Genomic DNA, 27,750 nt, shown 5'->3' with positions numbered 1-27,750 from the left:
AAAAAATATGTTTGACACCTTAAGTACACACAGTGTTCTATGCCAATTATATCTCAACAAAGCTGGGGGAAAGCTAGAGAAAAGGGAAGGAAAAAATGCTTTCCACAAAATCCATTCTGTCAGAAGCTTGCTATTTTTCATTCCTTCATGTATTGAACAGCTACTGTGTATTAAATGTGGGGATACAATGTTGAAGGGAAATGGCTCCCGCCCTCCTGGAGGGATAATCTAATGAAAACTAAAAGAAAACTTGTTAGTTTAGTTTTCTGTTTACTACATGAATGCTTTTAATATTATTCAACGAAATGCTTATTTTCCAGATGTCTTCATTGTCAAAAGCTAAACACATTTATTTCAAGAAACAGGTGCTGAGCAACTTTCAGCAGAATCTGGAAGTACTTTCTTTTGCCAGAAGGGTGCTCCGTGCTGAAATTTAGACAATTAGATCCTTAGAAAATGATTCCCACTGCCTCCTAAAGTGAAAAGGGGTTGCATTTCAGTAGGAAACTCTGGCCTTTACATTTTGGAGTAAACAAGTTTACAAACGAATTAAACTGCATTAGTATTTTGATACCATCTTAAATTACCTGTGAGTTTTCATAAGCAACAAAGAAGATTGGAACGCAACACTGGAACGTGAGTCATTGGACGTGGTTGCTGAGCTGAGTTTCGGGATGTTAATCCACAGCCTTATCAAAATTGAGAGCACGCGTTATTATAAAGGAGCTAAAATTAAGCAGCTGTATTTGATAGAGGTGAAAGGCAGTGAGATCCCAAACCTTTCTGATCCCTTTTCCCTTGAGAATTACTGAAAGGAGTAGACTCCTTTCCCAGAAAGAGGTAGATGAGCGCAGTACACACACACAAAATTATCGTATAAAAGTCCTGTGAAGGGCGCCTGGGTGGCTCAGTGGGTTAACCGCTGCCTTCGGCTCAGGTCATGATCTCAGGGTCCTGGGATCGAGTCCCGCATCGGGCTCTCTGCTCAGCAGGGAGCCTGCTTCCTCCTCTCTCTCTGCCTGCCTCTCTGCCTGCTTGTGATCTCTGTCAAATAAATAAATAAAATCTTTAAAAAAAAAAAAAAAAAGTCCTGTGAAGCTTATGAACGCCTGGCTGGGGCCTCTCCCGTCTTCCTAAACTCCTCCAGGCTACCAAGTTCTATGGCAGCTGGTAAATCGTTCATGTGATTTGGTACACCAAACTGCTGATAGACAGCAATTTCTTAGATCCTGAATGACTATAGATAAAATTACTGGGATATTACCAATTGCTTCAAGCAGGAATGAGGCAAGACGGAGGTAAAAGGAGAGAGAAGACAGAGAGAGAGAAGAGTGGTGTGTGAACGAATATGGGAATGAAGAAAAGGAAGAAAGAGATGAAGAGAAGGGGACTTGGAGGCAGCAGGAGGGTGATGGGGACAGGTGGCTGGCCCTTGTTTCCAAAAGTCCAGAAGAAGCCTTGCCTCCCTCAGCTCCTTTGAGCCCCCGGGACTCCTTGAACTCTCATCTCTCCAGTGCTCCTGGCCCCTTGGTTCCTTTGAACCCCTGTGGATTCTGTCCCCTGTTTCTCTCAGCCCAGCTGCCTGCTTGTTAAGGACTGCCTGGCTTCTCTGCTTCTTCTCGCTATGCTTTCTTGCCCAATAATTAGATTTCTACTTGACCTGTGGTCCTGAGGCTTCTCCATGAGAAGGACCATAGTGAAAAATAAAATGGTTTTTTTTGTGTGTTTTTTTGTTTGTTTTTTTAAAAAGTAGGCTCCACTCCCAATGTAGGGCTTGAACTCATTACCCTGCAATCAAGAGTAGCATGCTTTACTGACTGAACCAGCCAGGCATCCCTAAAATGGTATATATTATCTTCATTCTATGTGGTTTCTCACTTTTCCCCCTAAAACTCTCTTCTATGGGGAAAAATAATAAAGTTTTGCTCTGGGCACCTGGCTGGCTCAGTCAGTAGAGCATGCAACTCCTAGTCTTGGGGTTGTGAGTTTGAGCTCCATTTTGGATGCAGAGGTTACTTAGAAAATAGGTAAGTAAATAAAATCTGGGGTGCCTGGGTGGCTCAGGTGGTTAAACTTCTGACTCCTGATTTCGGCTCAAATCATGATCTCAGGCATGTGAGATGGAGCCCCAAGTTGGGCTCCAAGCTGGGCGTGGAACCTCCCTAAGATTCTCTCTCTCCCTCTGCTCCTCCCCACTCCTGCACACTTAGGTGCATTCTCTAAATAAATAAATAAAACCATACTATCAGTAAATAAATAAATCTCAAAAATAAATAGATAAAATAAATAAAATCTTTAAAAAAAAAAAAAACCAAAACTCCAGCTCTCTTCTGTGTTGTTTTCTGAGTTCATTTTAGTGATTTTCTTTGTACTTAGTTATGTCATTTGCTCCATCTCTTTTTTTTTTTTCCCTTCCAAATCTAAGCCACCCCGGAGCTGAGCTCTCTCTTTTCTGTTTTCTAATATGCATGCCATCCCCGAGGAAGCTATGGATTATAATGACGTAGCATATTGTGGTAAGAAAAACATGGATTTCAGAAGCAGAAAAAAAAAGTGGGTTCTAGTTCTAGTATCCCTGCTGTATGCCCTTGAACAAGATACTGGCCTTTCTGAGCCTGTTCTTCCATCTGAAAAAAAAAAAACTGAGGACAGTCCTATCTCCCTAGAATTATTTCTGTGAGGATTAAATGGGATAAATTTGTAAGAAGGTGCTTGGCATGGTCTCTCATTGAGCAAACGTGTTGACCAGCAACTATATGGCAAACTCAATACGACATACTTAGGAACGATGCAGTACAGTTTTCTGCCCTAAATCTACTCACAACCTAGGACGGACATTGGCATGTAAACACATAAGTCGAACACGCCGTGTCAGGAGCAACAATAAGAAACTTACAAGATAGAAAGGAGACACAAGAAAAGGCAAAGAATTGACCTACTGGAGGTTTGTGAGACTAGGAAGGCTTTTGGGAAAAGGTGATACTTGAGTTGGATTTTGAAGTATACACTTTTTAAAAAGATTGGTTTTTTTTGAAGGGTAAATGTTAACAAATAGAAGCAGAGAAAACTGCTTATGTTGACACACCTAAGTGTGGAACAGCCCGGACTATTCAGGCTGGAGAGGCATAGAGAGGGCAGATAATGGGATGGTAATAATAATGGCAGTAACATCAAATTATTGAGCGATTACTGTGTGCCAGGCACTGCCTCATCATTAAACACGTTGCATACCTGATTCCTTGAAATCCTCCTTCCAGTAACCCTGTGAGTGGAGAGCTTGCCTTGGCCCTGGGGCCAAATGAAGAGCCACTAGACTTTTAAGTAGGGTGTATATCATAGTACTTTCTGCCTTCATGAATTTGATTACTCTAGGTAACTCAGAAAGTGGAACTGTATAGTATTTGTCCTTTCATGACTGGCTTATTTTACTGAGCATAATGTCCTTAAGCTTCGTCCATGTTGTAGCATGCGTCCTGATGCAGGGCTTGATTCTAGGACCCTGGGATCATGACCGGGGCTGAAGGCCAACGCTTAACAACTGAGCCACTCAAGCACCCCCTCCTTCCTTTTCAAGGCTGAATACTATTCCAGTTATTCCACTGTAGGTTGTGGGTCAGCAGATTTTACCACCTCAGAATGTGTTTCCATGGCATAAGGATTATTTTGAAACTACAACCATTCAAAACCCAGCAGATTCAGGAAAAAGCCTCTTTACCTCCCCTTCAACTGCCTAAGTTTACATGGGAAAGGGAGCCCATACCAGGAAGAGAACTCTTTTTTTTTTTTTTAAAGATTTTATTTATTTATTTGACAGAGAGAAATCACAAGTAGATGGAGAGGCAGGCAGAGAGAGAGAAGGAAGCAGGCTCCCTGCTGAGCAGAGAGTTCGATGCGGGACTCGATCCCAGGACCCTGAGATCATGACCTGAGCCGAAGGCAGCGGCTTAACCCACTGAGCCACCCAGGCGCCCCAGGAAGAGAACTCTTACTGGAGATACCTTTTTACGTAAGAAACTTAACTCCGTAACAAGGTAATCTTTGTTTTTCAAACATTTTCTCTCCCTTTCTGGGAACGGCCTTTCTTCCCTTTGCCTCCTCAGATCCTTACCTTTTTCCTTAGGTCCATGATACTTTATAAACCTCAATTACCTGGCTGCCCTTTGAGTCTTCAGATCTTTATGGAACTTCCATGTGTGTGCAGTTAAGTTCACTTTTCTGTTAATCTATCTTATACCAATTAAATTATTAGACCAGTTGAAGAACCTAGCAGGGAAGAAGGGGAAATTTTTCCACCCCTCCAATGTACATAACACATTTTGTCCATCCATTCATTCATTGATAGACACTTGGGTAACTTACACCTTTTGGCTATTGTGAATAGCGCTACCGTGAACCCGATCACACCAATATCTCTACGCGATCTGCTTTCAAGTGTTTGGGGTATATACTCAGGAGTGGAATTCCTGATTCATATGGTGGTTCTATGTTTAATTTATTTTTTTCTTTTTATTTTATTGTTTTTAGAAAATCCAAGCTGTAAGAACTCAGTTTTGAAGATCAACATGGGAGATGAAGACTGAGGTCAGGATCTCATTCCCTGGCCACGGATGATAAGAACCTCAGTTTCAGTCTGTTGAGAAGGGAAGGAAAAGACTAGGTAAGCAATTGTTGAGAACTGGATGCCTAACTGGCTGTCAGGGAAGGGGCATTCTGGATGATTTCCTTATAGGGTCTCTCCAGATTTGGGGGAACTGGAGCTTAAATAATTTTAGGTGTCCTCTTTGGGACAAAGAACAAAAAACAATGAATAAAAAGTTAAGTGCAGGGCTTATGAGGGGCGCTTCTAACCGACGTACACCTGAGAAGAGCATGTCCCCAAGGCATCCTGTTTAGCTGGCTGCAGGCATCGCTTTCCTCCCGTTTTCCTTTGGGGTTCCGCATCTTCTCTCTCTCTGCTCCTGTGCTGTGGGGACAGCTGCCTCCTCACCTCCCACAGCATCTTGGACCCCTGACCCACACCTCTCAGTCAGAGCTTTCCTCCCTGTGGCCGAGGGATGATGGCAGAGAGGGGTCGGTGACCTACAGCAGGCCAAGAAGACTCAGTTCTAGCACTTTTGTTGGAACTGTTGGGAAATTGTTCACTTTTTTTGTCATGCTCTCTTTTGTGTTGTGGCTGCTGAGAGGTTAGGGTGTAAGCCTGGATCTTCTGGTGGTAAATCTGACATCGAGGAGGAAGAGACTCAACAGAAGAGGTATGTGGAGATACTGGCTTGTGATCCCCTGTGACTGGGTCCCTGAATCCAGTCATGCCTAAAACTCTATCTTCTCCAGGTTTTTCTCTTACATAAGCTAATTAAGCCTCTTCCCTTTTTTGGGGTCTAAGTTAGTTTGAGTTAGTTTTCTGTCTAACCAAAATATTCGGCTTCCGTATTTGTTCACCAAAAAGTACTGTGGTGGACCCAGCTTGGGTCAGGGCTCCTTGAAACCAGTGACTGTGCCTAGTGGGTAAGCCCTTGGATGGCTGTGCCATGGGCCTGCCTCTGGCTTGGAAAGAGGTGGCTATGGACTGACAGATTCACAGTATCATGGGGAGTGGGTGGTAGGCTCTCCTCAAAAGGACATGCCATGCAGCAAAAAACAAACAAACAAAAAAACAGAGATGTACCTTGCAAGATTGATTTTAGATTCCTGAGGGATCTAGGAAGTTTTCTAGGGTTTTGAGAAACCCTAAAGCAGGCCTGGTTTTAAATCCCAGTTCTGCTCTCTATTAACCATTTCACTTTGGCCAAGTTGTATGTCCTTTCTCACTGCATCTTTGTTTCTGATTGTAAATGGGAATCGATAGGATTCGTCATTACAGGGTTGTTGTGAGTGATATCTAGAAGTGAGGTGACCATATAATTTACCACCTAAACAGGGACACTTCTGAGAGGGAAAAGAAAAACTGTTAAGGAAACTTGCCAGGACTGGGGGAGACAAAAAATATTAGTAGTACCGTGTTTCACTCTCAAATGCATCCCTATTTGGGTAATAAATTCTACAGTCTCACTCCCCATAATACAGCTCTAATGGCACTTTGCACAGAGTAGGTGCTGTAGTCTTAACCTCCTTTGAACCTTCTAGGGCCCCCTCTGTCTTTCATACAACTGTTCTTTACAATTCTCCTGCATTGTGGATTGTCCTGGTGCACTATTGTCCGGGTGGCAAGATACATGATGATCTGATCCACCGATTTGTATCTGTGAAAGAATTTTTTCTTACAACTCCCCTGCAACTGCTTAAAATAGGAGTTTGGAAAGGTAGCATTGACTTCCTTAAGAGCCTTTATTTATTTATTTTTTGAGGATTTTATTTATTTGAAAGAGAGAGAGAGAGAGAGAGAGATCACAAGTAGGCAGAGAGGCAGGCAGAGAGAGATGGGGAAGCAGGCTCCCGCTGAGCAGAGAGCCCCATGCAGGGCTTGATCCCAGGACCCTGATATCATGACCTGAGCTGAAAGCAGAGGCTTGCTTAACCCTCTGAGCCACCCAGGCACCCCTTTAAGAGCCTTTATTTCAGCTCAAAGTATTCTGAGTGTTTAAGGCGTTTCTAGTTAAAATACTTAGGATTGTTGGGACACACCCTGGTGGCTATTTTGTAATATGAAATTTCACTTAAACTTGAGTATTTGTGGACACATCCTATTGTCAGAAGTTGGTCAGGATTTTCTAAATCTAGCCTGGCAGGGATAAATTAAAGAAAACACAAAATATGGGCAAGAGACCGAACAAACACTTGGAGAAAAAGATACATAGATGACAACCACACTAATTTATTTTATTTATTTAATTTTATTTAATTAAAACTACAACGAGATATCACTTCACACCTATTAGAATGGCTAAACTTTAAAAGATTGATCACAGCAAGTGTTGGTGAGGATATAGAGGAACTGGAACTCTTAGACACTGCTGATGGGAATGCAAAATGGTACAATCACTCTGGAAAAATATAGCAATTTCTTAAAAAATTAAATACATACCTTTCATATGATCCAGTCATTTCACTCGAATTTATCCATAAGAAATGGAAGCAAAGGTCCATAAAAAGACTTGCACATGAATGTTCATACAGCTTTATTTGCAAAAGCAAAAAACTGAAAACCCAAATATTCAATAAGGGGTGAGTATATACACTGTGATAGATCCTTACCATAGAATACTACTCAGCAATAAAAAGGAATTAGACTACTCTAACACGGAAGGATTTTTCTGAGTAATTTTGCTGAGTGAAAGAAGCCAGTTAAAATGAAATACACAAAGTATGGTTCCATTTACATAAAATTCTAGGAAACACACACTGATATGTAGAGACAGAAAGCCTATCAGTGGTTGCTTGGTCAGGTAGGGTAGCAAAGAGGAGAAAGAGGGAAGGGTTACAAAAGACTGGCTTTTCAGTAGACAGTGGCATTAAGTATACTATCATTGCTATCCATTTCCAGAGCTTTTTCATCATTCCAAACTGCAGCTCTGTACCTATTAAACAATAACTCCCATTAAACAAAACTCACCTTTATGTCTGTAAGTTTTTCATGACAAAATTAAATATAGTTCTTGAACATTCTACAAGGAATTAACTTTAAGTAGAGTAACATGATGGTGCAGATGTTTTCCATTTGCACTGTACCTCAAATCTGGCCACCACTTCTCACTCAAAAGAAAAGTGGGCGGGGTTTTGTGGATGACACATGGCCACTATCACACTACTGGAAAAACAGCCCAAACGGCTTGTCTCACTAATTGTAGCTCAATTGTGTCATTTGTGTGGGAAGAATGACCTAATTATCATTACTGCCTCCTGTCTAAGTTAGCAAATCACATACAAACCATTCACTTTCCTCCCTATTAGCCTCCCCCCTCCCATTCCCCTGACCCCAGTCATTCCAAAGTCCATAGCTGGTTTTTGCATTTAAAAAAATTTTTTTTATTAATTTTTTTTTGCATTTTCTTTTAAAGTTGCCTTATTCTTTTCTGTTTCAGGATGGTAAGGTGTTTGGCTTCTCTTCTCCTGATTCCATGATTTCTTCTGGCACAAGAGCCGGGGTTTGGTAAACAAAACTCTTCTACGAGGATCTCAGGGGTTGAAACATGTCCTAGGTGTGCCCAGGAAAGTGATGGCAAGAGCTGAAGTTTTGCAGATGGGCAGACCTTGGCCAGGATACTTAGGTCTGAGTTTCATTCTCATCTCTGCCACGGATATGATATCTACCTAATAGCTGTTGGTAGGGGTAAATGAGATAATGTTTGCAGGACATCTGGTACAGTGCGAGGAGCCTGGGCGAATGATGAAAGTTATGTTCTCTTCTTCCTAAGTATCAAATTACTTGGAAATCAGAGTAAAGAAAGTGGTGGGGAGAAAGCAGAACTATGGAAGTACGGAGGCCACTTCTGGCCCAAAGGAGAGTACCTATCTCTATACAAAGAGGCCACTAGATTAAAAAAATTTTTTTAAAAATAGAGCAACAGCCACCTGGGTGTTTGGACTAGCTGATTTCTGGATAAAGATGGTTGTGACGGGCGCCTGGGTGGCTCAGTGGGTTAAAGCCTCTGCCTTCAGCTCAGGTCATGATCTCAGGGTCCTGGGATTGAGTGCTACATCGGGCTCTCTGCTCAGCAGGAAGCCTGCCCTCCCCCACCTCCCGCCTCTCTGCCTACTTGTGATCTCTGTCAAATAAATAAATAAAATCTTAAAAAAAAAAAAAAAAAGCTTGTGAAAAAGAGCTGTGCGAACCAGAAAAGGAATTGAAATGCCCCAGGCTTTGCCATAGGCACAGTCCCGTTTTTTCCGCACTGCATTTAGAGGTTTAGAGACTGAGTGGGCTCAAATTTGGCCAAAAGCCTTGTCTGTTCCCGTGGCGGCAGCGGGTTAGAGGTCAGACCAACAGGTGTGAGAATCGGCGAGGTACGGAGGAAGGAGCAGGTGTGTAGGAGGAGCGCTCCCCCACCCCCCCGCCCTTGCTCTGGCACAGGAGCTCCCAGGCTGCTCGTGGTGTTCCCAGCAGCGGGTAGAAGAGCCCTGCCCCGTGTCAGAGCTCTCTGGGCCCGGAGAAAAAGACCCTAGTGGGCTTCCCTCCCTCCGCCAGCCCCGAGCGCCGCAGCGGATGCCTGGAAGTTGACGTACATTCTAGGCTGCTGGGAAGCCCCCAGGCGCCCGACGCCGGCGCTGGGCGGGCTCCAGTCCGCAAGCCTGGGCTCCGCCCCCGCCGCCCAGCCCTCTACCCAGCTGGGAGGAGGGGCCCCTAGCCGCGGGTCTCCGCGGCGTGAGGACGGGGACGGGGGCGGGGGCCCGAGCCCCGCGCCGGGAGAGAGCGCAGCGTCCGCTGCCCTTCAATTGGCCCGCCCGCCCCATAGTCGGAGAGGAGAGAGGAGGCGGCTCTCCATTGGCCCGGCCCGTCGGCCAATCCCTGAAGACCCGGGGGAGGAGGTGGGGGCAGTTCGTGGGGGGACTCGGGAGCGGAGCGGGAGGCTCTGCGGGACCCAGTCGGACCGAGCAGCCGAGGCACCGCCCGCGCCCCGCCGCCGCGTCTGGGCGTCTCCTGCACCGCCCAGGGGAGCGAGCTCCGAGCCTCTCGCGCTGCGGCCACTCCTCGGGGCCAGGAGCGGGGAACCCTAGAACGAGAAACCCTCAGAGCCGAGCGCAGCCTCTTCCCGCCTCTCGAACCACCATGACCCACTTCAACAAGGGCCCTTCTTACGGGCTCTCGGCCGAGGTCAAGAACAAGGTACGCCGGGTCTCGGGTGGAGGCGTCGCCGCCGTGGGCGAGGGGTGGGAAGCTAGACGCCGCCCCAGGGGTCCCTGGGACTGGGGCGGTGCTGGGCCGCGCGCTTCGCCTCAGCACGCCTTGCCCGTCTAGCTTTGCAGGGGGGAGACGTCGGGGCGGCGCGAGAGTGGCCGCGCTTCTCGGTCCCGTCCCGGGACTCGAATCGCGGGCGTCCCGGCGCACTCCCGGCTTTGTCCGCGCCGCTGGCTGGGACTGGTGGAGGGCGGCGAGTTCCCGGGCTCCTGGAACCCCGCAGCGCCAGCCTGCAGTTCCCGGAGCCAGACCGTGGCTGCAGCACGCGCCCCTCCGGGAAGGGGGCGCTCCTGCCTGGTCATTCGCCCTTAGGTGGGGCCCGTCGGTGCGGCCGGGGACCCAGCACGCAGACCCCGCCGTGCGCCCTGGCCCGGGCTACTGGCCGACCCAGCGTTTTCTCCCTCCCCAAACCCTGGCCGAATTCAGCCACGAGCGAAGTTAGGCGGTTACGTGGCCGAACTGGGCCCTCCATTGTTCCTTGCTTCCCGGAGAAGGGACCGTTGAGGGGTGCACCGACCCAGGGAGCCTCGGACACTTTCCACTTTTCGAATTGCGGTGCTGCTTTGCTGCTGCAGAAAACAGACAAAGCCTGAGCGCGCCGCTTTGGGAGTGATATCTGCTGTAGAGGAGATTTTTTTTTTCTTAAATAGAAGTTTGTAGTACATTAGACTTTACCGATATCAGGGATATTTTCGTGGGTTGCTTTTGTTCGGAGTATATTTGCTGAGACGGGTTGTAGTTTGGTGTGATCTGGCTCTGGTAACTCTCAGCTTTGCCACTGCCTAGCCGAAGAATGCATTGGGTTTATCTTTGGGACTTTTGGTCTGGGAAAGAGATGAGAGGCGGCCCCCTCCCCAAATCCTCTCCTTCCTTCCTCCCTCCCTCCCTGCATTCCAAGCCCATGACATCAAGGGTTTCAGGGGGGAGAGCGCAGCCAATCGGCGCGGAATTGCGCACAGAACGCTCATTGTCTCCTTTCTGCTGTTCTGGCCAAAGCGCCACAAAGGAGGGCTGCTGTGGTTTAATTCCCATTAACCTCCCGGGAGCCGAAGCTTGTCAGGATTGCCACCGCACCGTTCGACCGCTGGTAGAATACGCTGTCGGAGCTGTAACAGCAACAGCCCAGTGTCCGGGGTGTATGCGGTGTGGAGTGAATTATCGAGAGGCAATGAAGCGCACCGTTGTCAAACCCTAAGGGAGAGTTCTGTCTCTTCTCACCCTGTTACAGCCTGCGCATCACAATTCAGTTGTTAATAAATTGTGAACAATCGGTGAAGCAAAGCGTTGATTTTGGTCCCCGAATCTAAACTTGGAACGTTGAGGTCCTTTACCTTGTCAAGTGTGTTGCCCTTATTAGAAAACAGTCTTCTGAAAATTTTTTTTTTAAAGGACAGAAAAGTAAGTGGTTTGTGTCTGATCCTGCGGGTTCTTTCCAAGGCTTACACATGGAGCTTGAGGAATCTTTTCCGAGGAATCAGCAAGTCCAAACTGTTGGATGGGATACCCTGGCCTGGCTTGGGCACATTAATTTTAATTCGCCCTTGTGATTCTTGGCCCACAGCAGTTGAGTCTCTTCCTTTTGCATTGTAAATGAGGTCCCGATAACTTTGGCAGTCCTTCAAGTGACTTATTTTTCTTGGATGTTAATATCCGTATTAATTTCTTTTTGCTGACTAATGAAGCAGCTTCTGCCCTTTTCCCACTTTTTATTGAGCAGACCAACAAGGAAATGCAGAGACTGAGGTTAGATCACTATAATTATTATGCATTTTTAAAAACAGTAAAACCTCAGTTTTCAGAGCCTTTGGAAAGTTATTACAGCTTTCGGTTTCTATAACTGTGGGTTTATTCCTTTAAGCACCAAAGCCGTATTTTAACAACCTCCTTCATTTATATGAGCTTTTCGTACAGTACCCTTTCATAGGAAGTCTTTTGATCTTAACAGCACAGCAGCCCCGTGAGGTGGGAGGGATTGCTGGGGCTATCCAACATCATTTGCAGGTTGGGATGCTGAAGCTTATACAGGGTGTGCCTTGCTCAAGATCACAGAAGAAAGTTGGAATATTCTAAGAATTTTAACTCTAAAAGTGATATCTTAGTGTAGTGCTTAGGGATATTCTTAGTAAAGTCACTGTTGTCTGCCCCACCCTCCCCACTTTTGCCATCCACCTGTCACTTCTTGACATTGTGATTATTTATGCAGTGCTGTTTTCATCTGTTCTGGACTTGGAAATCAAGTATCCATGTTTGCTAGGCCTTTGTATGAGATACTGAGTTTCAACTGAGGACACAGAGCCAACAGTGGAGTGGTTATATGGAACATGAATTTTGACATCACTTGGTTCAACACCTTTTGATTTCTTCTTGCCTTTTTTTAATGTATTGTAAAAACTGATATGTTGTTTAAATGTAAGGTGTTCTCCTCCCACCCCCCCAAAGCTTCATACAACAAAATGGAAGAAATAGAAACCTCCTCAGGAAGCAGTATGGAATGGACCTTGGAGTTGAGCAGAGTTCTAGTCCTCCCTCTGCCACTTACTGCCTTGTATGATATTGGGCAAGGTAGCTGATCTCTCTGTCCTTGTTTCCTAATCAGTAGAATGGGGGGAGTGATCGTTACCACCCCTAAACATTGCATTGAGTCCGCAGTGACTATGTTGTCACCATTAGTTATTAGTAACAGAAAATTGGTAATCTAGTTCTTAGACTTGTCACTGCCTGTGTAAGTATTCCATTTCTATTAAATAAGCCTTTGGTCTTATTACATTCCAGCTGTGAAAGCAGTTCATCAATGAATTGAGGAAGCCTTTGATCTTAAGTACTTTTAATTAGTAAAATTTCAGGAAAAAATCTGTAAGCTTAAGGTACTTATTTGACAAGATGATAATACATGGCAAAACATGTCAAACTTACATATATATATTTTAATAGGCAAGAAGTTTGAAAACAGCCTAAAAAAATAGAATCCTTCAGCGTGGACTCAACAACATCTTTAAACAACTAGATCCAGTAATTTTATCTACAAAGATCGTGATAGAGTAGTAGAGTCAGAGACAGTACAGAAGCTGGTGTAGACAGTTTGGTGGGGTAGGTAGACACTCATAAAGTAGAAAGATCTTGTATGTGTTCTGCAGAGTGAGTCAGACATTTGACTGCATCTTGGGGACCAGAATGAAAAGGAAAACACCTTTGTGCCCTTTAAGCTGTGAGAAAACAGGACAGGTCCTCAAGGAAAGCACAGCATCTCCTGATGCCTGGCTCTGAGCAAGATGTTGGGGCCAGAGTAGTTCCTTGTAAAGTTGAGGACGCACTGAAGCATGCTTCCCACTAGGGGGGAGCTGAGAGGTCCTAGGAAAGTGGAGAAATGAGTTGTGGGGAGGTGGGTAGAGCTGAAGTGATCTTACCTCAGGATGTTTTTAGGGGGGAGTCTATCTGAACTATTAAGAAGAAGAATGGGATCGGAATGCATGTTCTCACCATTTCCTTCTCACATAGAATGTATGATTTAAGCAAAGTAGCTTCTCACAGAATCTTCTTGGTTACAGAATAGTAGCCCTCAGCAGCTAAAAACTATGTTGGAAGACTTAATTCTAAAATTGTAAATCACTGAAGAGTACGTGAAACAATCATACACTAATTAAATAGGACCAAATGTCCCACGAGTTCTGCCAGCCTTTCTGCCTTTGGACAAGCAGTTGCTCCAAGAACGTTCCTGATCAAGGTAACCCCAGGGTGACAGTGGACTCCAGCTGTAGTTGTACCCTAAGGTGGCCTGCCTTGTTTTGCTAGTAGAGCACCAGAATCATGGTGAAACCGTGGATGAGCTTAGCTTTAGCTTTTTCTTTTTCTTTTTTTCCCTACACCCATTGTTGGTCTTGAACTCATGACCCTAAGATCAAGAGTCCATGCTCTACTTACTGAGCCATCCCAGGTCCTCCAGAAATAGGTTTTTAATTCAAAACTTTTGTTTCTTGTCTCTTTCTACCAGCCATAAGGGTTCCAGTCTCATTCATTGATGAAATATATCAAGATCTATATTTTAGAATATAACTTGGCATGTAGTTGGTGCTCAGTATATGTTGATTTAATGAATTTCTCCATCAGGAGTAGATTTTACTATATTTAAAAATTGGAAATCAATCCTGTTAGAGTATTCATTGCAAAAGAATTCTGTAGTGCAGTGTGATATTTTGGAAGGATCAGGTGATTTTTTTTTACAGCTTCTTTTTCTTCAGTTTGTTTTATTAATATTACATTAGAAAACTTACTATCAACATAATTCCTTTGTTGTTGCTGAGGCTCTTTCTTTCTTTCTTTCTTTTTGGAGGGAGGAAAGCAAGGTTTATTTACTTTTTTAAAGATTTTATTTATTGGTGTGTCTGTGTGGCTCAGTCGTTAAGCGCCTACCTTCTGCTCAGGTCGTGATCCCCGGGTCCTGGGATTAAGCCCTACATCAGGCTTCTTGTTTGGCGGGAAGCCTGCTTCTCCCTCTCCCACTCCCCTTGCTTGTGTTCCCTCTCTCTCTGTGTGTCTCTCTGTCATTTATATAAATTTAAAAATCTTACAAAATAAACATTTATTTATTTGACGGAGACCACAGTAGGCAGAGCAGCAGAGGGAGAGGGAGAAGCAGGCTCCCAACTGAGCAGAGAGCCCGATATGGGGCTTGATCCAGTGACTCTGGGATCATGACCTTAGCCAGAGGCTGACACCTAACCACTTAACCACTGAGCTACTTGGGCACCAGGCAAAGTTTATTGAGCAATAACAAAGTGGTGGTACAAAGCTCCTGAGGAGAGAGCCCCTGAGGCTCTCTCTTAGACTCCCAAATTGGGGAGGAACAGTAGAAGTCTCCTTTGGAAGGCTCTGTGGGGTGCCAGCATCTCCCAAAGACCACCTGCAAAGCGGTCATTCAGCTGACCTGGGTGGGACATGCCCTCTTTTCCCCCCCTGTCTTGACCAAAACGGTTAAAGAAAATACATTTGCTAACTTGAGAAGGGGTACCCTGCTTTCCTCTTTAAAATGCTGAAACTTCTTTACTCTGGAATTCTTTTTTTTTTTTTTAAAGATTTTATTTATTTATTTATTTGACAGAGATCACAAGTAGGCAGAGAGGCAGGCAGAGAGAAAGAGAGGGAAGCAGGCTCCCTGCTAAGCAGAGAGCCCAATGCGGGACTCCATCCCAGGACCCTGAGATCATGACCTGAGCCGAAGACAGCAGCTTAACCCACTGAGCCACCCAGGCACCCCTACTCTGGAATTCGAATGAGGATTATTAATCAAGCTTGCTGTCCTGTGACTCAGCTTTTTCTTTTTTCTTTCTTTCTTTTTTTAAATTTTATTTTATTTTAGGGAAAGAGCACTTGTGGAAAGGCAGAGAGAGAGAGAGTCTCAGGCCAACTCCCTGCTGAGCGTGGAGTCCAGTCTTTTGAGGGGCTCATTCTCACCACCTTGAGGTCATGACCTGAGCCAAAACCAAAAGTGGGACACCCAACCGACTGTGCCACCCAGGCGCCCCAGCCCACAGTTTTTTACACTGTTTCCTTTGTGGCAGTTGTAATATTTGTCAGTCTCTGTCCACTTTTTTAGATTTCAAATATAAGCTTGACAGTGGGCAGTGGGCCTGGCTGGCTTAGTTGGTGAAGCATGTGACTCTCTTGGGATCCTGAGTTGGAGCCCCATGTTGGGTGTAGACCTTACTTACAAAAAAAAAACACAACCAAAAACCTAAGCTTGATGAGGAGGATCTTGCTGCTGTAGTCATCAACCAGGAGTGCATCCTTTCTCCCCTGACCTTTTCCCTTCCACAATGCGATCATGGGGGCTAGTGAGCTGAGTTTTTACTTCAAAGTGTACTGTGAACCATGATTATTATCTGTAACATTAAAAAAAAAAAATGAAGCGCGATTGGATGGTTTTGATTTTTCAGCCAGCTACCATTATACCCAGGAGAATAAGAAGATGCTTTATTTACCTTCTCAGTACAACTAGGTGGTGGGAGGGAGCTTGTCCTTAGGTTTTTGGAGAATTTCTTTTTCTTCTAGGCATTAGCCTCCTGTGGCATATTCCCACATGCTTGCTTCTTCTTAACTCCAAATTCCTAGCCATAGAGGGCTTTTAGCTATAACTTGTATGTACTTGTGCTCAGGTTTTGGCTGAGGATTTCCTGAGCCCAGAGTAGATCCTGGTTGTCTGTGGGGCCTGAAGCTTACACAATTTGGGGAGGAGGAGGAGATGTCAGGGGTTCTAACAAATACAAAAATACATGGCAGATTTTATGAAAACGGATGACCTTGGGAATTCTCGTTAACTCGCAAATGGCAGTTAATCTTCTCTGGGTTTTTGTCATGAGAAAGTAGAACCTGGTGGCTAAGAACGTGGAGTCTTGCTTCTGCCCCTGACTCGGTGACTTCGGGCACGTAACCCCTGTCTCATCTGTAAAATAAGAATATGGAGATATCTATCTTTTATATGGTTGTTGGAAGTCAGTAAGGTGGCCAGTCCATGTAAAGTGTTGAGCCTCGTGCCTGGACCCAGAAGTGCACATGATGTAAATGTGATCCACTGTTCCCACTTTGTTGGCGGGTTCCCAGCTGATTCGGTTCAGTCCTGTGTTCTGAGCTTCTCTTATCTTCTAGCTACTGAGATGATCTCCAGGACTCGGGCTTTCATTCAGGAATCTGTTTGTACCTGAATGAGGCTTCAGGCAGATAAGGGACTACGATGCCTAGCAACATCTCTGGGTTTTGCTTCTGTGTCAGGAATAGGATCTGCCCCTAGAGTCCTTATCCAAGACTCCTTCCCCTGGTGGCCTGTGTTCCCTCTGTGAAATCCTGGGGCCTCTAACCCTGTTCTCCTTCTCCATGCTCCCCTTGTCCTTGTCCATGCTCCCCTCAGAGCCAGGGGCTTCTGTGGAAAGCTAGAGGCTTCACTTTCTGGCTGAATTCTGTTTGGCTTTCTCTTAAGAGATTGATTTCCGCTAAACAAGATAAGATAGCTCTTTCTTTTCTTGGTTTCAGAGAGGCCTCATACTCCTCCACAGAGGGCTGACAAACATATTTACCTCTTTGTGTTTCTTTTCATTCTTTTTTAAAAGATTTTAGTGTTTTAAGTCCTCTGTGCACCCAGCGTGGGGCTGGAACTCAACCCTGAGATCAAGAGTCACAGCTCCACTGACTGAGCCCACCGGGCACCCCTGCCTTTTTGTGTGAAGATTTTGGCTGTCACTGTAGGCCTTCTGTTGTAAATGGTCTGTTGAGGGCTCCACCTAGACCTGTGTGAAGTAAGTCCATGAGCTCAGAAGACTTAGTTTTCCTTCGTGAGGCAGGGAGGGCCCTTCTTCAGTGTCTTCCTTGGGCTGAGGGAAGTTTCAGGGTGCGATGCTCCCAGCAGTCTGCAGTGGGCAGGCCAGAGAATTCGAGGCAGAAGTGCAGACAAAAAAGGAGGTATGTGGGCTTGGATGGACTCTATGGGTGAGACACAGCCTAAGCATTTATGGCCGTTTTCCTCTCCTCCCTCACAAATTTCTGGAGGATCCTAGTCGTGGAGTGGCTCCACGGAGAGCTGGCTGTGATTTCACTGTTGTTTCTTTCCCCTTCCCAAATGTTTGGACACTGATTTTTCCTCATTGTCCCGAGCCTCTGAGCCTGCTTCGTGCTGCACAAGGCTCCACACAACCGGGTGGGGGGGAGTGGGGAGCAAGTGTGTGCTTCCCTAGTGCAGTTTTCCCTCCCTCCTTTTGTTTCACATGGGAGGAAATAGGAGAGGAAATAATCAATACCATGTGTAGTAAGTCTCTCCTAATTCAAACATGTGATTCCACTTTGAATGCAAAAATAGCAACAGCAATCATGGTTCTAATCGAGTATAGAAATTATACTTAGGTTAAACATCCCATTGTGAGCTTGTTCGTGTCCTTGGCCCTTAGCAGCTAAGCTGGAACTCTACGGCCTTTCTCGAGAGTTCACAGATGGCCACATCTCTTCCCTTGAATGGCCCGTTCTCTGCTCTGAAGACTGGAGAGCATTTGTCTCTGCTTTTTCCTTACCTTTTTTAAGAGACCCGTATGTTATATCAGACCCTCAGCCCCACCTCACCTTGGCCACGCACACACACAACCCCGTGCACACACAGCCACACACGCGTGTGCACTTCGCCAGTCAGGCTTTCATTTTGCATTTGTTTACTCTCTTGGCTTGATTCTTTTTCTTTTCCTCTTTCCAGCGACCGCTCTGCTGTTGACACCCTTTCCTGCATTCCGTCTTATAGCACCTTCTAAAACAACGCGTGTCGTAGGAGGCTCTTTTTATAGGGGCCAGTGGTGGAGTTACAGTGTTTTTAGTCTGAGACATCTCTGCCAAATATCTTATTATGAACTTCTGAACCATACCGGCAATGCCCTTTGAGACTGCAGATTCCCCATGGGCTGGTTTGAATCAGTGTTTTTTCTTTAGCTCTGCAGCCTATTCCGGTGCCTCAGTCAGCTACGGTGGTGGTGGTGGAAGTGGCTTTCGCAGGCACCCTTGCTTCTCCGTGACTGGAGAGGACTTCATGGGAAGCCGCAGAGTCTAAGCCTGCTGGCTAATCCTCCTCCCGCAGACAGCACAGCTCTGGGCTGTAGGCTCTGGGTATGGTGTGGGGAATGTCTATTGGGGCATGTTTAGAAGGGAAGGGGTAGGAGAGCATCTGGTGGAGGAGAAGACATAGCCTTGGAGTCAGACCCAGCTGACGGGCCAAATCCCTGTGGAGCCCGTGACTTTTTGATGCGCCATCTCTGTATGACGCCATCTTCCTTGCCTGTGGGAGCCTCTTGTCTTTGTACTCTGATTTTGTGAATGAAATAGTTGTTGTGAAGGATGCAGACAGTACCAAAATATGGAAGTGAAAGTATCCTGTATCCCTTCCCCAAGCCAGCCACTTGTGCAACTCTGAGTATCAGTCGACCGTTGTAGAACTGCATCAGAGTCTGTGGTAATGGATCCCCGTTACTGATTCATTACCTCTCTTCTCGTGGATGTTTCCTTCAAAAGTGCTTGTGTAGAAAAGAGCGTAACTTTTGACCCAATGCTCATAAGTGTTCTAGGTGGTACCAAATGACTCTCTAGAAAAAATCAGTTTATACTTCCCACTAAAGTTATGAAAGGGAAGGTGGTTCTCCTCTTGATGATAAAAACAAAACAAAACTGGATCAGGCTGGCCTTGCCAAAATTCAGATCACTTGCTTTAGTTCATTATCATGAAGTCACAAGTCACTGACATTTGGGACACCTATTCTCCCTGCCACCACCCCACCACTCAGGTGAGACTTGGCAGCAGACTGAGGTGGGGGCATCATTTATGAATTATTTGATAATGAGCAGACTTTTAAAAATATGTATTTTATTTATTTATTTGAGAGAGGGAAAACAAGCATGAGAGAGAGAGCGCGTGCAAGCACCAGAGGCGGGGAGAGGGAGAAGCAGGTTCCCCGCTGATGAGGGAGCCCAGTGCTGGGCTCAGTTCTGGGACCCTGGGATCATGACCTTTGTTGAAGGCATGCGCTTCACTGACTGAGCCATGCAGGTACCCCCGGTAGTTTTTTTCTTCTTTTAAAGATTTTATTTATTTGAGAGAGAGAGAATGAGCTAGGAGGAGGGGGAGGGACAGACAGAAACAGACTCCCCACTGAGCAGGGAGCTCAACATGGGGCTCAATCCGAGGACCCCGGGATAATGACCTGAGCCGAAGGTAGACACTTAACCAACTGAGCCACCCAGGTGTCCCAAATAATGAATGGTTTTTAAAATAAAAGCCTAGGCAGCATCAGAATGATTTCTTACCAAAATGGTTGTCAAATAGTGTCAAGTGATTGTTCTGTGTGATATATTGAATTAGAGGAAATCTTTTTGGTATCCAGACAGGAATGGCCAGCAAAGCACAGAAGGATAAGGGTTGACATTTATTAATTTCTTCATGTTTATATGAATTAAGTCATTGATTCTCCCCAACAATTCTCCCCAACAACTCCCCAAGCCGTTAATGATCTCTGGTTTACAGGTGAGGAACAGTGGAACTGGGACTCCAGCCTGAGCATTCAGCTTCCGGAGCCCATGCTCTTCACTGTTTTAATCAGAAGCCAGAACTCAGGGAGAATTGGCAGCTTTCAAGGGGAAAGGGAGGAGGCAGGCCAGAGAAGGAACTTGGGGATGATGTCCTTTAACAAGAAGCCACAGGAGGAGAGGTTGGAGGGGTTTTCTGGAGTGCTGCAGAAACACACCACTGGATTTGGCTACTGAGGGGGTCCCTGGTGACCTTGTGAAAAGATGATCTTCAGTAGAGTAAATTTCCAGAGGCTTCTGGAAGAAGTACTAAATGGAGAGGTTTGTCCTGAAATGAAAGAGAAACAGGACAGTATTGGAAGCTGGCAGCAGGTTTAATCAAAGATGTGCCTTTTGGGGTGCCTGGCTGGCTCAGTTGGAAGAGCATGTGACTCTTGATCTTGGGGTCCTGAGTTCAAACCCCAAGATGGGTGTAGACATTACTTAAAAATACATGTATTTGACTTGACCAAAAATCTGTCACAGAATTTTGAGACCCATTAAAACAAAAGTTTAATGAGAAAAAAAAAAAAATACATGTATTTGTGCTTGTTGTGGTGAGCGTTGCCTACCGTACAGAGAAGTGGGATCATGATGCTGGACATCTGAAACTATGTAACACTGTGTGTCAGCTATACTTGGGGGTAAAAAAAAAGATGCAGTTGTTTCAAATAAGGTGGCAGGTTGTCTATACCCACTCATGGACCAAGTTAAGGGGAAGGACTCAACACACAGGGTGAGGGGATCCAAGGCCATGGAGGGAAGAAGGTTCCAGTGGAAAGCGGGGAAGGACATGGAAGAGGACGGGAAACAACTGAGGTGGAGGAGACATCTCCTGTGCCATTGTTGGGTTCACCCTCTTCTGTGAAAGCAGGGTGTAACTGTACTCCTGACCTTGTCTTCCTGGAGCTGCGAGAAGGCGCGAGGGCTGAGGGTGCATGCCGTGGCCGCAGGAGGAGAGGGGCCAGGCCGGCCAAATAGGCTGTTGACCCAGTGACTTCTCTCTGCTGAGTCCTGCCGAGGTCCCTTGGCTGCCTGTGTGCCACTCGCTGTCCTCATTCCCTTGGCCCTTGGTCTGGAAGGGATGCAGAGGTGGGTTTATTCTGTTCTATGCCTGGGTGTCTTAGCAAGCCTTCGAGATATAGCCTTCGCGAGACCTTTGTCCCCTGCTCTCAGCTTGTGTTACAGTCAGGTAGAACGTGGAATTAGCCTTGTCAAGATGTGACCTCATCCCAGTGTCCTCCTGGACTTCAGAATTGGAAAAGGGAACTGTGGTCACACTTTTTTATTTTTATTTTTATTTTTAGGAACTCTGTCAATCTTGTTAACTATTGCCTTTTTTGTTTCAGTATGTAAGAAGCTTGTACCCTAGTTTGTATCTATCCTGTCTTTGGTGGCACTTGTATAGGACTTGGTGACATGAAGGTGTTTCAGCCTTACTTTCGACTTCATCTTTTTTCATACTCCCCGTTAAAGTAAAGTGAACCAAGACCTTTTTACTTACTTAGGGTCTCAGCAAGTTGAGAGTCCTATATCTTCATATGCTATTTCATGATGTAAGTTAGAAAAAAATTTTTTAAAAAGAGGAACTGGGAAATTCTGTCCTGCCTTTTGATGGAAATTTTGTATCTGATGTTCACTGAGAAAAAGGCCCTGGTATCTTGCACAGTTAATGTCTCTGGAAGACTCCTGTGACATCTCACTGGTCAGCATCTAGCCCGTGTTTCAGGTGAGGTATTTGAGCTCTGTTCTTCACTGTTGGTGTACAGCCAGCTCTCTCAAAGGGACAGACGCGACTGTAGTTAGAAGAGACATTCATGAGCTGAGATGTAGCTGAGATGTATTGAAGGCTGCTTGAAAGGCTGGTGTCCTGCTTCTCCTCAGCCTCCTTTCCACCCATGGCCCATCAGGAGCTCAGGGTGAGGGGGTGGTGTGACGCACTTCTGGGGTGGGCACCTGGGAGCACTTGTAACTGTGGGCAGTGATGTGGGAGCAGAGGGTGTTTTTCCGGGTCAGTGGAGGTGAGTTCCTTGCAAATACAGTGTACACTTGGGGCCTGGAGGTGGATTTCATGGCCCCCTTAGGTCACAAGACCCATCCTACGAAGCAAACTTGCTATATCACTGATGAGGAGTGAGTGTGCATTCCACAGCTATGGAAATGTCACTGCCATGATGTCCCTTGTGATTAGAGAAACAAAGGACAGCTTCCGGCTGTCCACATGCCCACTCACAGGTTATGTGGGAGGCCCCAGATGCCGCTGAGGATGCAAGTGCCTGAAGATGCAGACGGCCGTAAAAACCCCGGAGGCCCGCGGGTCTGATGAGCCCGGAGTGAGGCAGAGCCTTAGATCCTGGACGTGAGATGAAGGAAACAAAGCTCAGAAGAGCATCTCTGTTTTTTCATCTACTTTGCCCATGAGGCTTCAGGGTCAGTCCCCTTTTATCAGGATTTCTGCAGCAACACCAAATTCAAGACCCAGCCAGCCTCCTTCCAAAGCAAGAGAATGTTCTCCTGCAGGCTTTGTCCCCCAGCTGTGCTTGGCCCACACTCTGCACTTGCTCAGTTCCTGCATGGATCCAGTGTGCCTCCCTAGTAGTTCCAGCGTGCCATTCAGAATAGATGGACTTCCTCTTCTATGGGACTTTTTTTTTTTTTTTTAAGATTTTTTTTTTTTTTAAAGATTTTTATTTATTTATTTGACAGAGAGAGAGATCACAAGCAGGCATAGAGGCAGGCAGAGAGAGAGAGAGAGAGAGAGAGGAGGAAGCAGGCTCCCTGCCGAGCAGAGAGCCCGATGCGGGACTCGATCCCAGGACCCTGAGATCATGACCTGAGCCGAAGGCAGCGGCTTAACCCACTGAGCCACCCAGGTGCCCTAAAGATTGTTATTTTTAAGTAATCTCCATACCCAGAGGTGGGGCTTGAACTCACAGCTCCCAAGATCAAGAGCTGCATGCTCCACTGACCGAGCCAGCCAAGCAACCCTATATGATTTTCATCTGAGAGTTCAGATGGTGCCAGCCTGTTTGTTCTGTGGCCCCCACAGCTGCTTGCAGGTTCTAGATAGCCACTCCTGACTGGCCAGTCTCTCCTTAAGGGTTGTGGGTGATTTTTCTCCTCTTTTCTCCATTCAGTTTGCCTCTTCTGGAAACTGATGTCAGTCTGTCAGTGGCCCCTCTTAGAGTACAGTACTCAGAACTGATGACAGTCGTGCTGCGGATATGGCTGAACCTGCTAGGGTCCAGTGGGATTATAACTAACTCCTCTGTTTGACTCCAGAGCACTGTGAAGAGGCAGACGAGGCACCTTCCTATCAGAGGAGTCGAATCCTTGCTTTGGCAAGTTGGTTTTTGGTTTTTATAAAGTCAGGATGACAATGATTACGTAACATTTTCTAGTCCACATACTCCTCTCATGCCTGTTTTAGGCACATAATCCTCTCCTTGGTTACCTCGTAGAGCTGTTGTTATCAAGCACAGAAGACAAGCACTAGTATTTTATAAAGAATTGTGACCTCTGCAGACCAAGACAGCATTAGCTTCTGAGTTGTTTAGCTTATGGAGTATGTGTGACCAGTTAGTTCTACAACTTGTAGGATTTTATATGTATCTGGAATAATTAAGCTGTGATTTCCTGAATCTCAACTTCATTTCTTTTGAGCTATTCCCAGTTTAATTTTCCATACGTTTAAGAAGTATGTCCAGCAGTTTCCAGGTTGCCGGTTGTTCGTTTGTTAACCAGAATCGAAGAGACTTGGACACCTGGGTGATGCAGTCTGTCGAGCATCCGACCCTCTTTCGGCTCAGGTCCTGATCTCAGGGTCTTGAGATGGAGCCTCCCATTGGGCTCTGTACTCAGTGTGGGGTCTGCTTGAGATTCGCTCTCCATTCTCCCCCTCATTTGTGTTCTCTCTTTCAAATAAATAAATCTTTAAAAAAAAATCTCTGTCTATATATATGTATATAAAAACCCAGAAGAGAACAGATCTAAATCTAAGCCTGAGGGTACATAAGCCGGGAGCTCCTCCCGCCCTGACGCAGGTCCGCACAGTGGGCACGGTTGTTGCTTCCGAGCAGGCCCTGCTTCTAGAGTTACTGAGCTGGCCATAAGGAGTGCCATAGACATAAGGACTCTTATGAGAAAGTAAAACAAGTATGTCCCTAGTGATCCATCTAAGATTACTAGATTGGTAGATCAAGGAGATGTGGCGCCTATAAAAACCAGCAGCATTCAAATGCAGATGCCTTTCCGAAACAAGATAGATCTTTAAATCTGTAGCTTTTTCTTGTTGGGTCCTTCTGTCAGTGGATGAAAAGTCATTTGTTGAGTACCCACTGTGGGCCACATGCAGCAGGCACGTGCTCTAGGGGTACAAGAGGACTGAAGCCTGTGCTGCTTCCACGGAGAGGACATCGGCACGTTGCACGTGGCTTGCCATAGTTGTGCTGGCCCCTGGAGATGGATGACTGCCTCCCCTCGGCACCCCCTCCCCAGGTCCCTGCACACCCTCTCTCGAGGAGCCCATCTAGCATGCCAGCAGGTTCTTTGGTCTGTACTAGAGACACCCTTGCCTTTTGGGTGAGGGTCAGGGTGCAGCGGCCCCACATCTAGATTCCTGTTCTTTGGTTTGTTGAGGTTTCTCACATACTGAGCTGTTTAATATGTGCATCTTTGTTCATCGTTCTTTCTGAGTCTAGATTCTTCTGGGAATCCAGCCTCTAGGTGTGACTCCTACTTGTTGGGATTTGAAATTTCAAAGTACAACTTTTATTTATTTAAGATGTCTTATTATTATTTTTATAATTTTATAATTTTAATTCCAGGTTAATTTTAATTCCACTGTAATTCCCATATAGCGTTGTATTAGTTGTAGTTGTGCAGTATTCAACTCCCCCCCCCCCATCCCCATCCCCCTCCCCTCAGGTAATTGTCTGTTTGTTCTCCGTAGTTGAGTCTGGTTTTTTTTGGATTGTGTCTTTCTTTCTTTCTTTTTTTTTTTAACTCCTTTGCTCATTTTTTTTTTTTTCTTGTTTTTGTTTCACACAGTTATATGGTTATTTGTCTTTCTCTGACTGGCTTACTTCCCTTAGCATAATACTTTCTACTCCATCATTGCACATGGTGAGATTTCTTTTTTTTTTTATGGCTGAGTAATACTCCATTGCATACGTGGGCACTTCAGTGTGTGTGTATATTAGTATATATACCACTTTTTTTTTTTAAGAGTTGATGTATTTGACAGAGAGGGAGAGAGAGCACAAGCAGGGGGAGCAGCAGGCCCCCCACTGAGCAGGGAGACTGATGTGGGACTTGATTCCAAGACCCTGAGATCATGACCTGAGGCAAAGGCAACCACTTAACCGAATGAGCCACCCAGGCACCTCAACCCTTTCTTTATTTGTAGATCTGTGGATGTGTGCTTGGACTGCCTGCATAATTTTTCTGTGGTAAATAAGCTGCTATACACATGGGGTGCATGTATCTTTTGAATTAGTGTTTTTGTATTTTGGGGGTAAATATCCAGTAGTGCAATTACTGGATCAGAGGGTAGCTCTATTTGTAACTTTGGAGGGAACCTCCATACTGGTTTCCACAGTGGCTGCACCAGTTTGCATTCCCACCAGTAGTGCAGAGAGTTTCCTTTTTTTCCATATCCTCACCCAACACTTCTTGTTTCTTGTGTTGATTTTTGCCATTCTGCCCCGCACGAGATGGTATCTCATTGCAGCTTTAATTAGCATTTTGCTGATGATAACCGATGTTGAGCACCTTGTCATGTATCTGTTGGCCATCCGTATGTCTTCTTTGGGGAAATGTCTCTGTGTCTTATGTCCTCTTTTTAATGGGAGTTTTTGTTTTTTGGGTTCAAAGTCCAACTTTGAACTAGGTATATTTTAGTGTAGTCTGAAGGTCGGTTTCTAGATAGAGAAGACAAAACTGACATTTTATTCTGCATTTTCTTAATCGTTTATTAGTTATTTTGTTTGCTTTAGGCAATGGCCCAACTCCTCTTAGGTTATTTTAAAAACTTTGTCAGTTTCATAGTATTGGCACACTGAATCATAATGTCTTTGTATTTATTTGAGTATACATATTTGGAGAGAAAAAAATTGTGCTGGTGCCATATGCTGTATCTGAAGATCTGGCTGTCCTTCTGAGAGAAGGACCCAACTTTGAAAATACTCGTAGGCTCTTCCTAGGCCGGTGCTCTCACCTAGGAGAAGGCCATGTTCAGTTCCACAGGAAGATCCTAAGGCCCAATGGCAAGACGCTGGATGAGTTTGAGTCCAGCATCTGCCAGGCCTTCCTTGAGCTGGAGAGGCAGTTGGCCCTCAGAGCCCCGCTAAAGGAGCTGAATATAACAGCAGCCAAGGAAGCAGAGGTTGGCGGTGGTTGGAAGATTATCATCTGTGTTCCCATTCCTCAACTGAAATCTTTTCCAGGAAATCCAAGTCCAGCTAGTCTGTAAACTGGAGAAGAAGTTCACTAGGAAGCATATTATGTTGTCTTTATTGCTCAGAGGAGAATTCTGCCTTCGCCAACTTGAAAACGGCCATACAGAAAATGAGCAGAAGTGTCCCAGTGTCCGCACTTTGACAGCCGTGCATGGTGCAGTCCTGGAGCACTTGTTTTTTCTAAGCAAAATTGTAGGCAAGAGGATCCACGTGAAGCTGAATGGCAGTCTGCTCACAAAGGTTCATTTGGATAAAGCACAGCAAAGTGACATGGGCACAAGGTTGAAAGTTTCTCTGGTTTCTCTAAGAAGCTCACCAGCAGGGATGTTAACTTTGAGTTTCAAGAGTTTCAGTTGGGGAAAAAAAGCTCTTAGGTGTCCTTCCTCTTTACCTGAGACAAATACGGTTTTCCACAGCTCTGGAATATATAAGCATTCCCCATCAGATCTTAAGCACAGTTCACACCATAGAGTCTCAGATTTTGTAGTGACCTTGAGGAAGGCATGCAGGCTACCTTGACCTTATACCAAATGTAAAGGGATTTTCTCTAGAATTCCCACCTCTACCCCGTAAGAAAGAATTTCTGCTTTTTATTTTTATTATTATTATTTTTAAAGATTTTATTTATTTATTTGAGAGAGAGAGACAGTGAGAGAGAGCACGAGCGAGGAGAAGGTCAGAGAGCAAAGCAGACTCCCCATGGAGCTGGGAGCCCGATGTGGGACTCGATCCCGGGACTCCAGGATCACGCCCTGAGCCGAAGGCAGTCGTCCAACCAACTGAGCCACCCAGGCGTCCCGAATTTCTGCTTTTTAAAAAGTAGTTACTTCATCCTATCCATTAGCAGTAATCTGAAAGAATGAGAATGTGGGATGCAAAGATAGGCAGGAGTGAGCTTTGAGATGAGTGGTGATGTGTGGTATCCCAGATGAGTCCCAGTGGAACTTTTTGAACTGTAGACAATAAAGTGAATAGGCAGCAGTGGGGTTTGGTTAATAGAAAGCTTTGTACCTCTGTACTCAAGCCCACATAAGAGGAGAGCATTAAATTGATGTGTCGGGCATGGAAATGCGCCCTTCCTTACCTGTGGAACCAGCTTCATGCTCCCAGTGGTCCTGGAAGGAAGACTACCTATCAGAAATGCGGTCATCAGGATTAGGTTACTTATTTAGGTCACACTAGAATTGGGAACACAGTTTTGGGAACTTTTAAAAGTTTGACTTCAAGGCCTGTGATCTTGTTTGTTGTATCTATAAGTGAATCTTAAGTGAATCTTAAAAATTTGCAAAGGTGTGTATGTGGTGGGGGTTAAGTAGGTAAGAAAATGTTAAAACCTGTTCATTGTCTTGCACGAGGTTTAAGAATGGCAGATGATGAAGAAGG

At 45.5% G+C, this 27,750-nt stretch overlaps 1 protein-coding gene and 1 pseudogene across 1 annotated transcript in view; both read left to right on the top strand.

Moving 5' to 3' along the window:
* The first annotated feature begins 9,486 nt into the window (after positions 1-9,486).
* The window catches only part of CNN3 (calponin 3), a 29,098-nt gene continuing 10,834 nt past the window's right edge, over positions 9,487-27,750 (top strand). Inside the window, exon 1 of the mRNA XM_044238724.1 lies at positions 9,487-9,760. Within this exon, the coding sequence (XP_044094659.1) occupies positions 9,704-9,760 (57 nt within the window). The 5' untranslated portion in view covers positions 9,487-9,703. The remainder of the gene's footprint in view (positions 9,761-27,750) is intronic.
* LOC122898520 lies at positions 21,894-26,939 on the top strand (annotated as a pseudogene).

This window comes from Neovison vison, chromosome 2 (assembly GCF_020171115.1).
Source record: "Neovison vison isolate M4711 chromosome 2, ASM_NN_V1, whole genome shotgun sequence".
Taxonomy (NCBI): domain Eukaryota; kingdom Metazoa; phylum Chordata; class Mammalia; order Carnivora; family Mustelidae; genus Neogale; species Neogale vison.
This window is presented reverse-complemented; position numbering and strand designations above follow the sequence as displayed.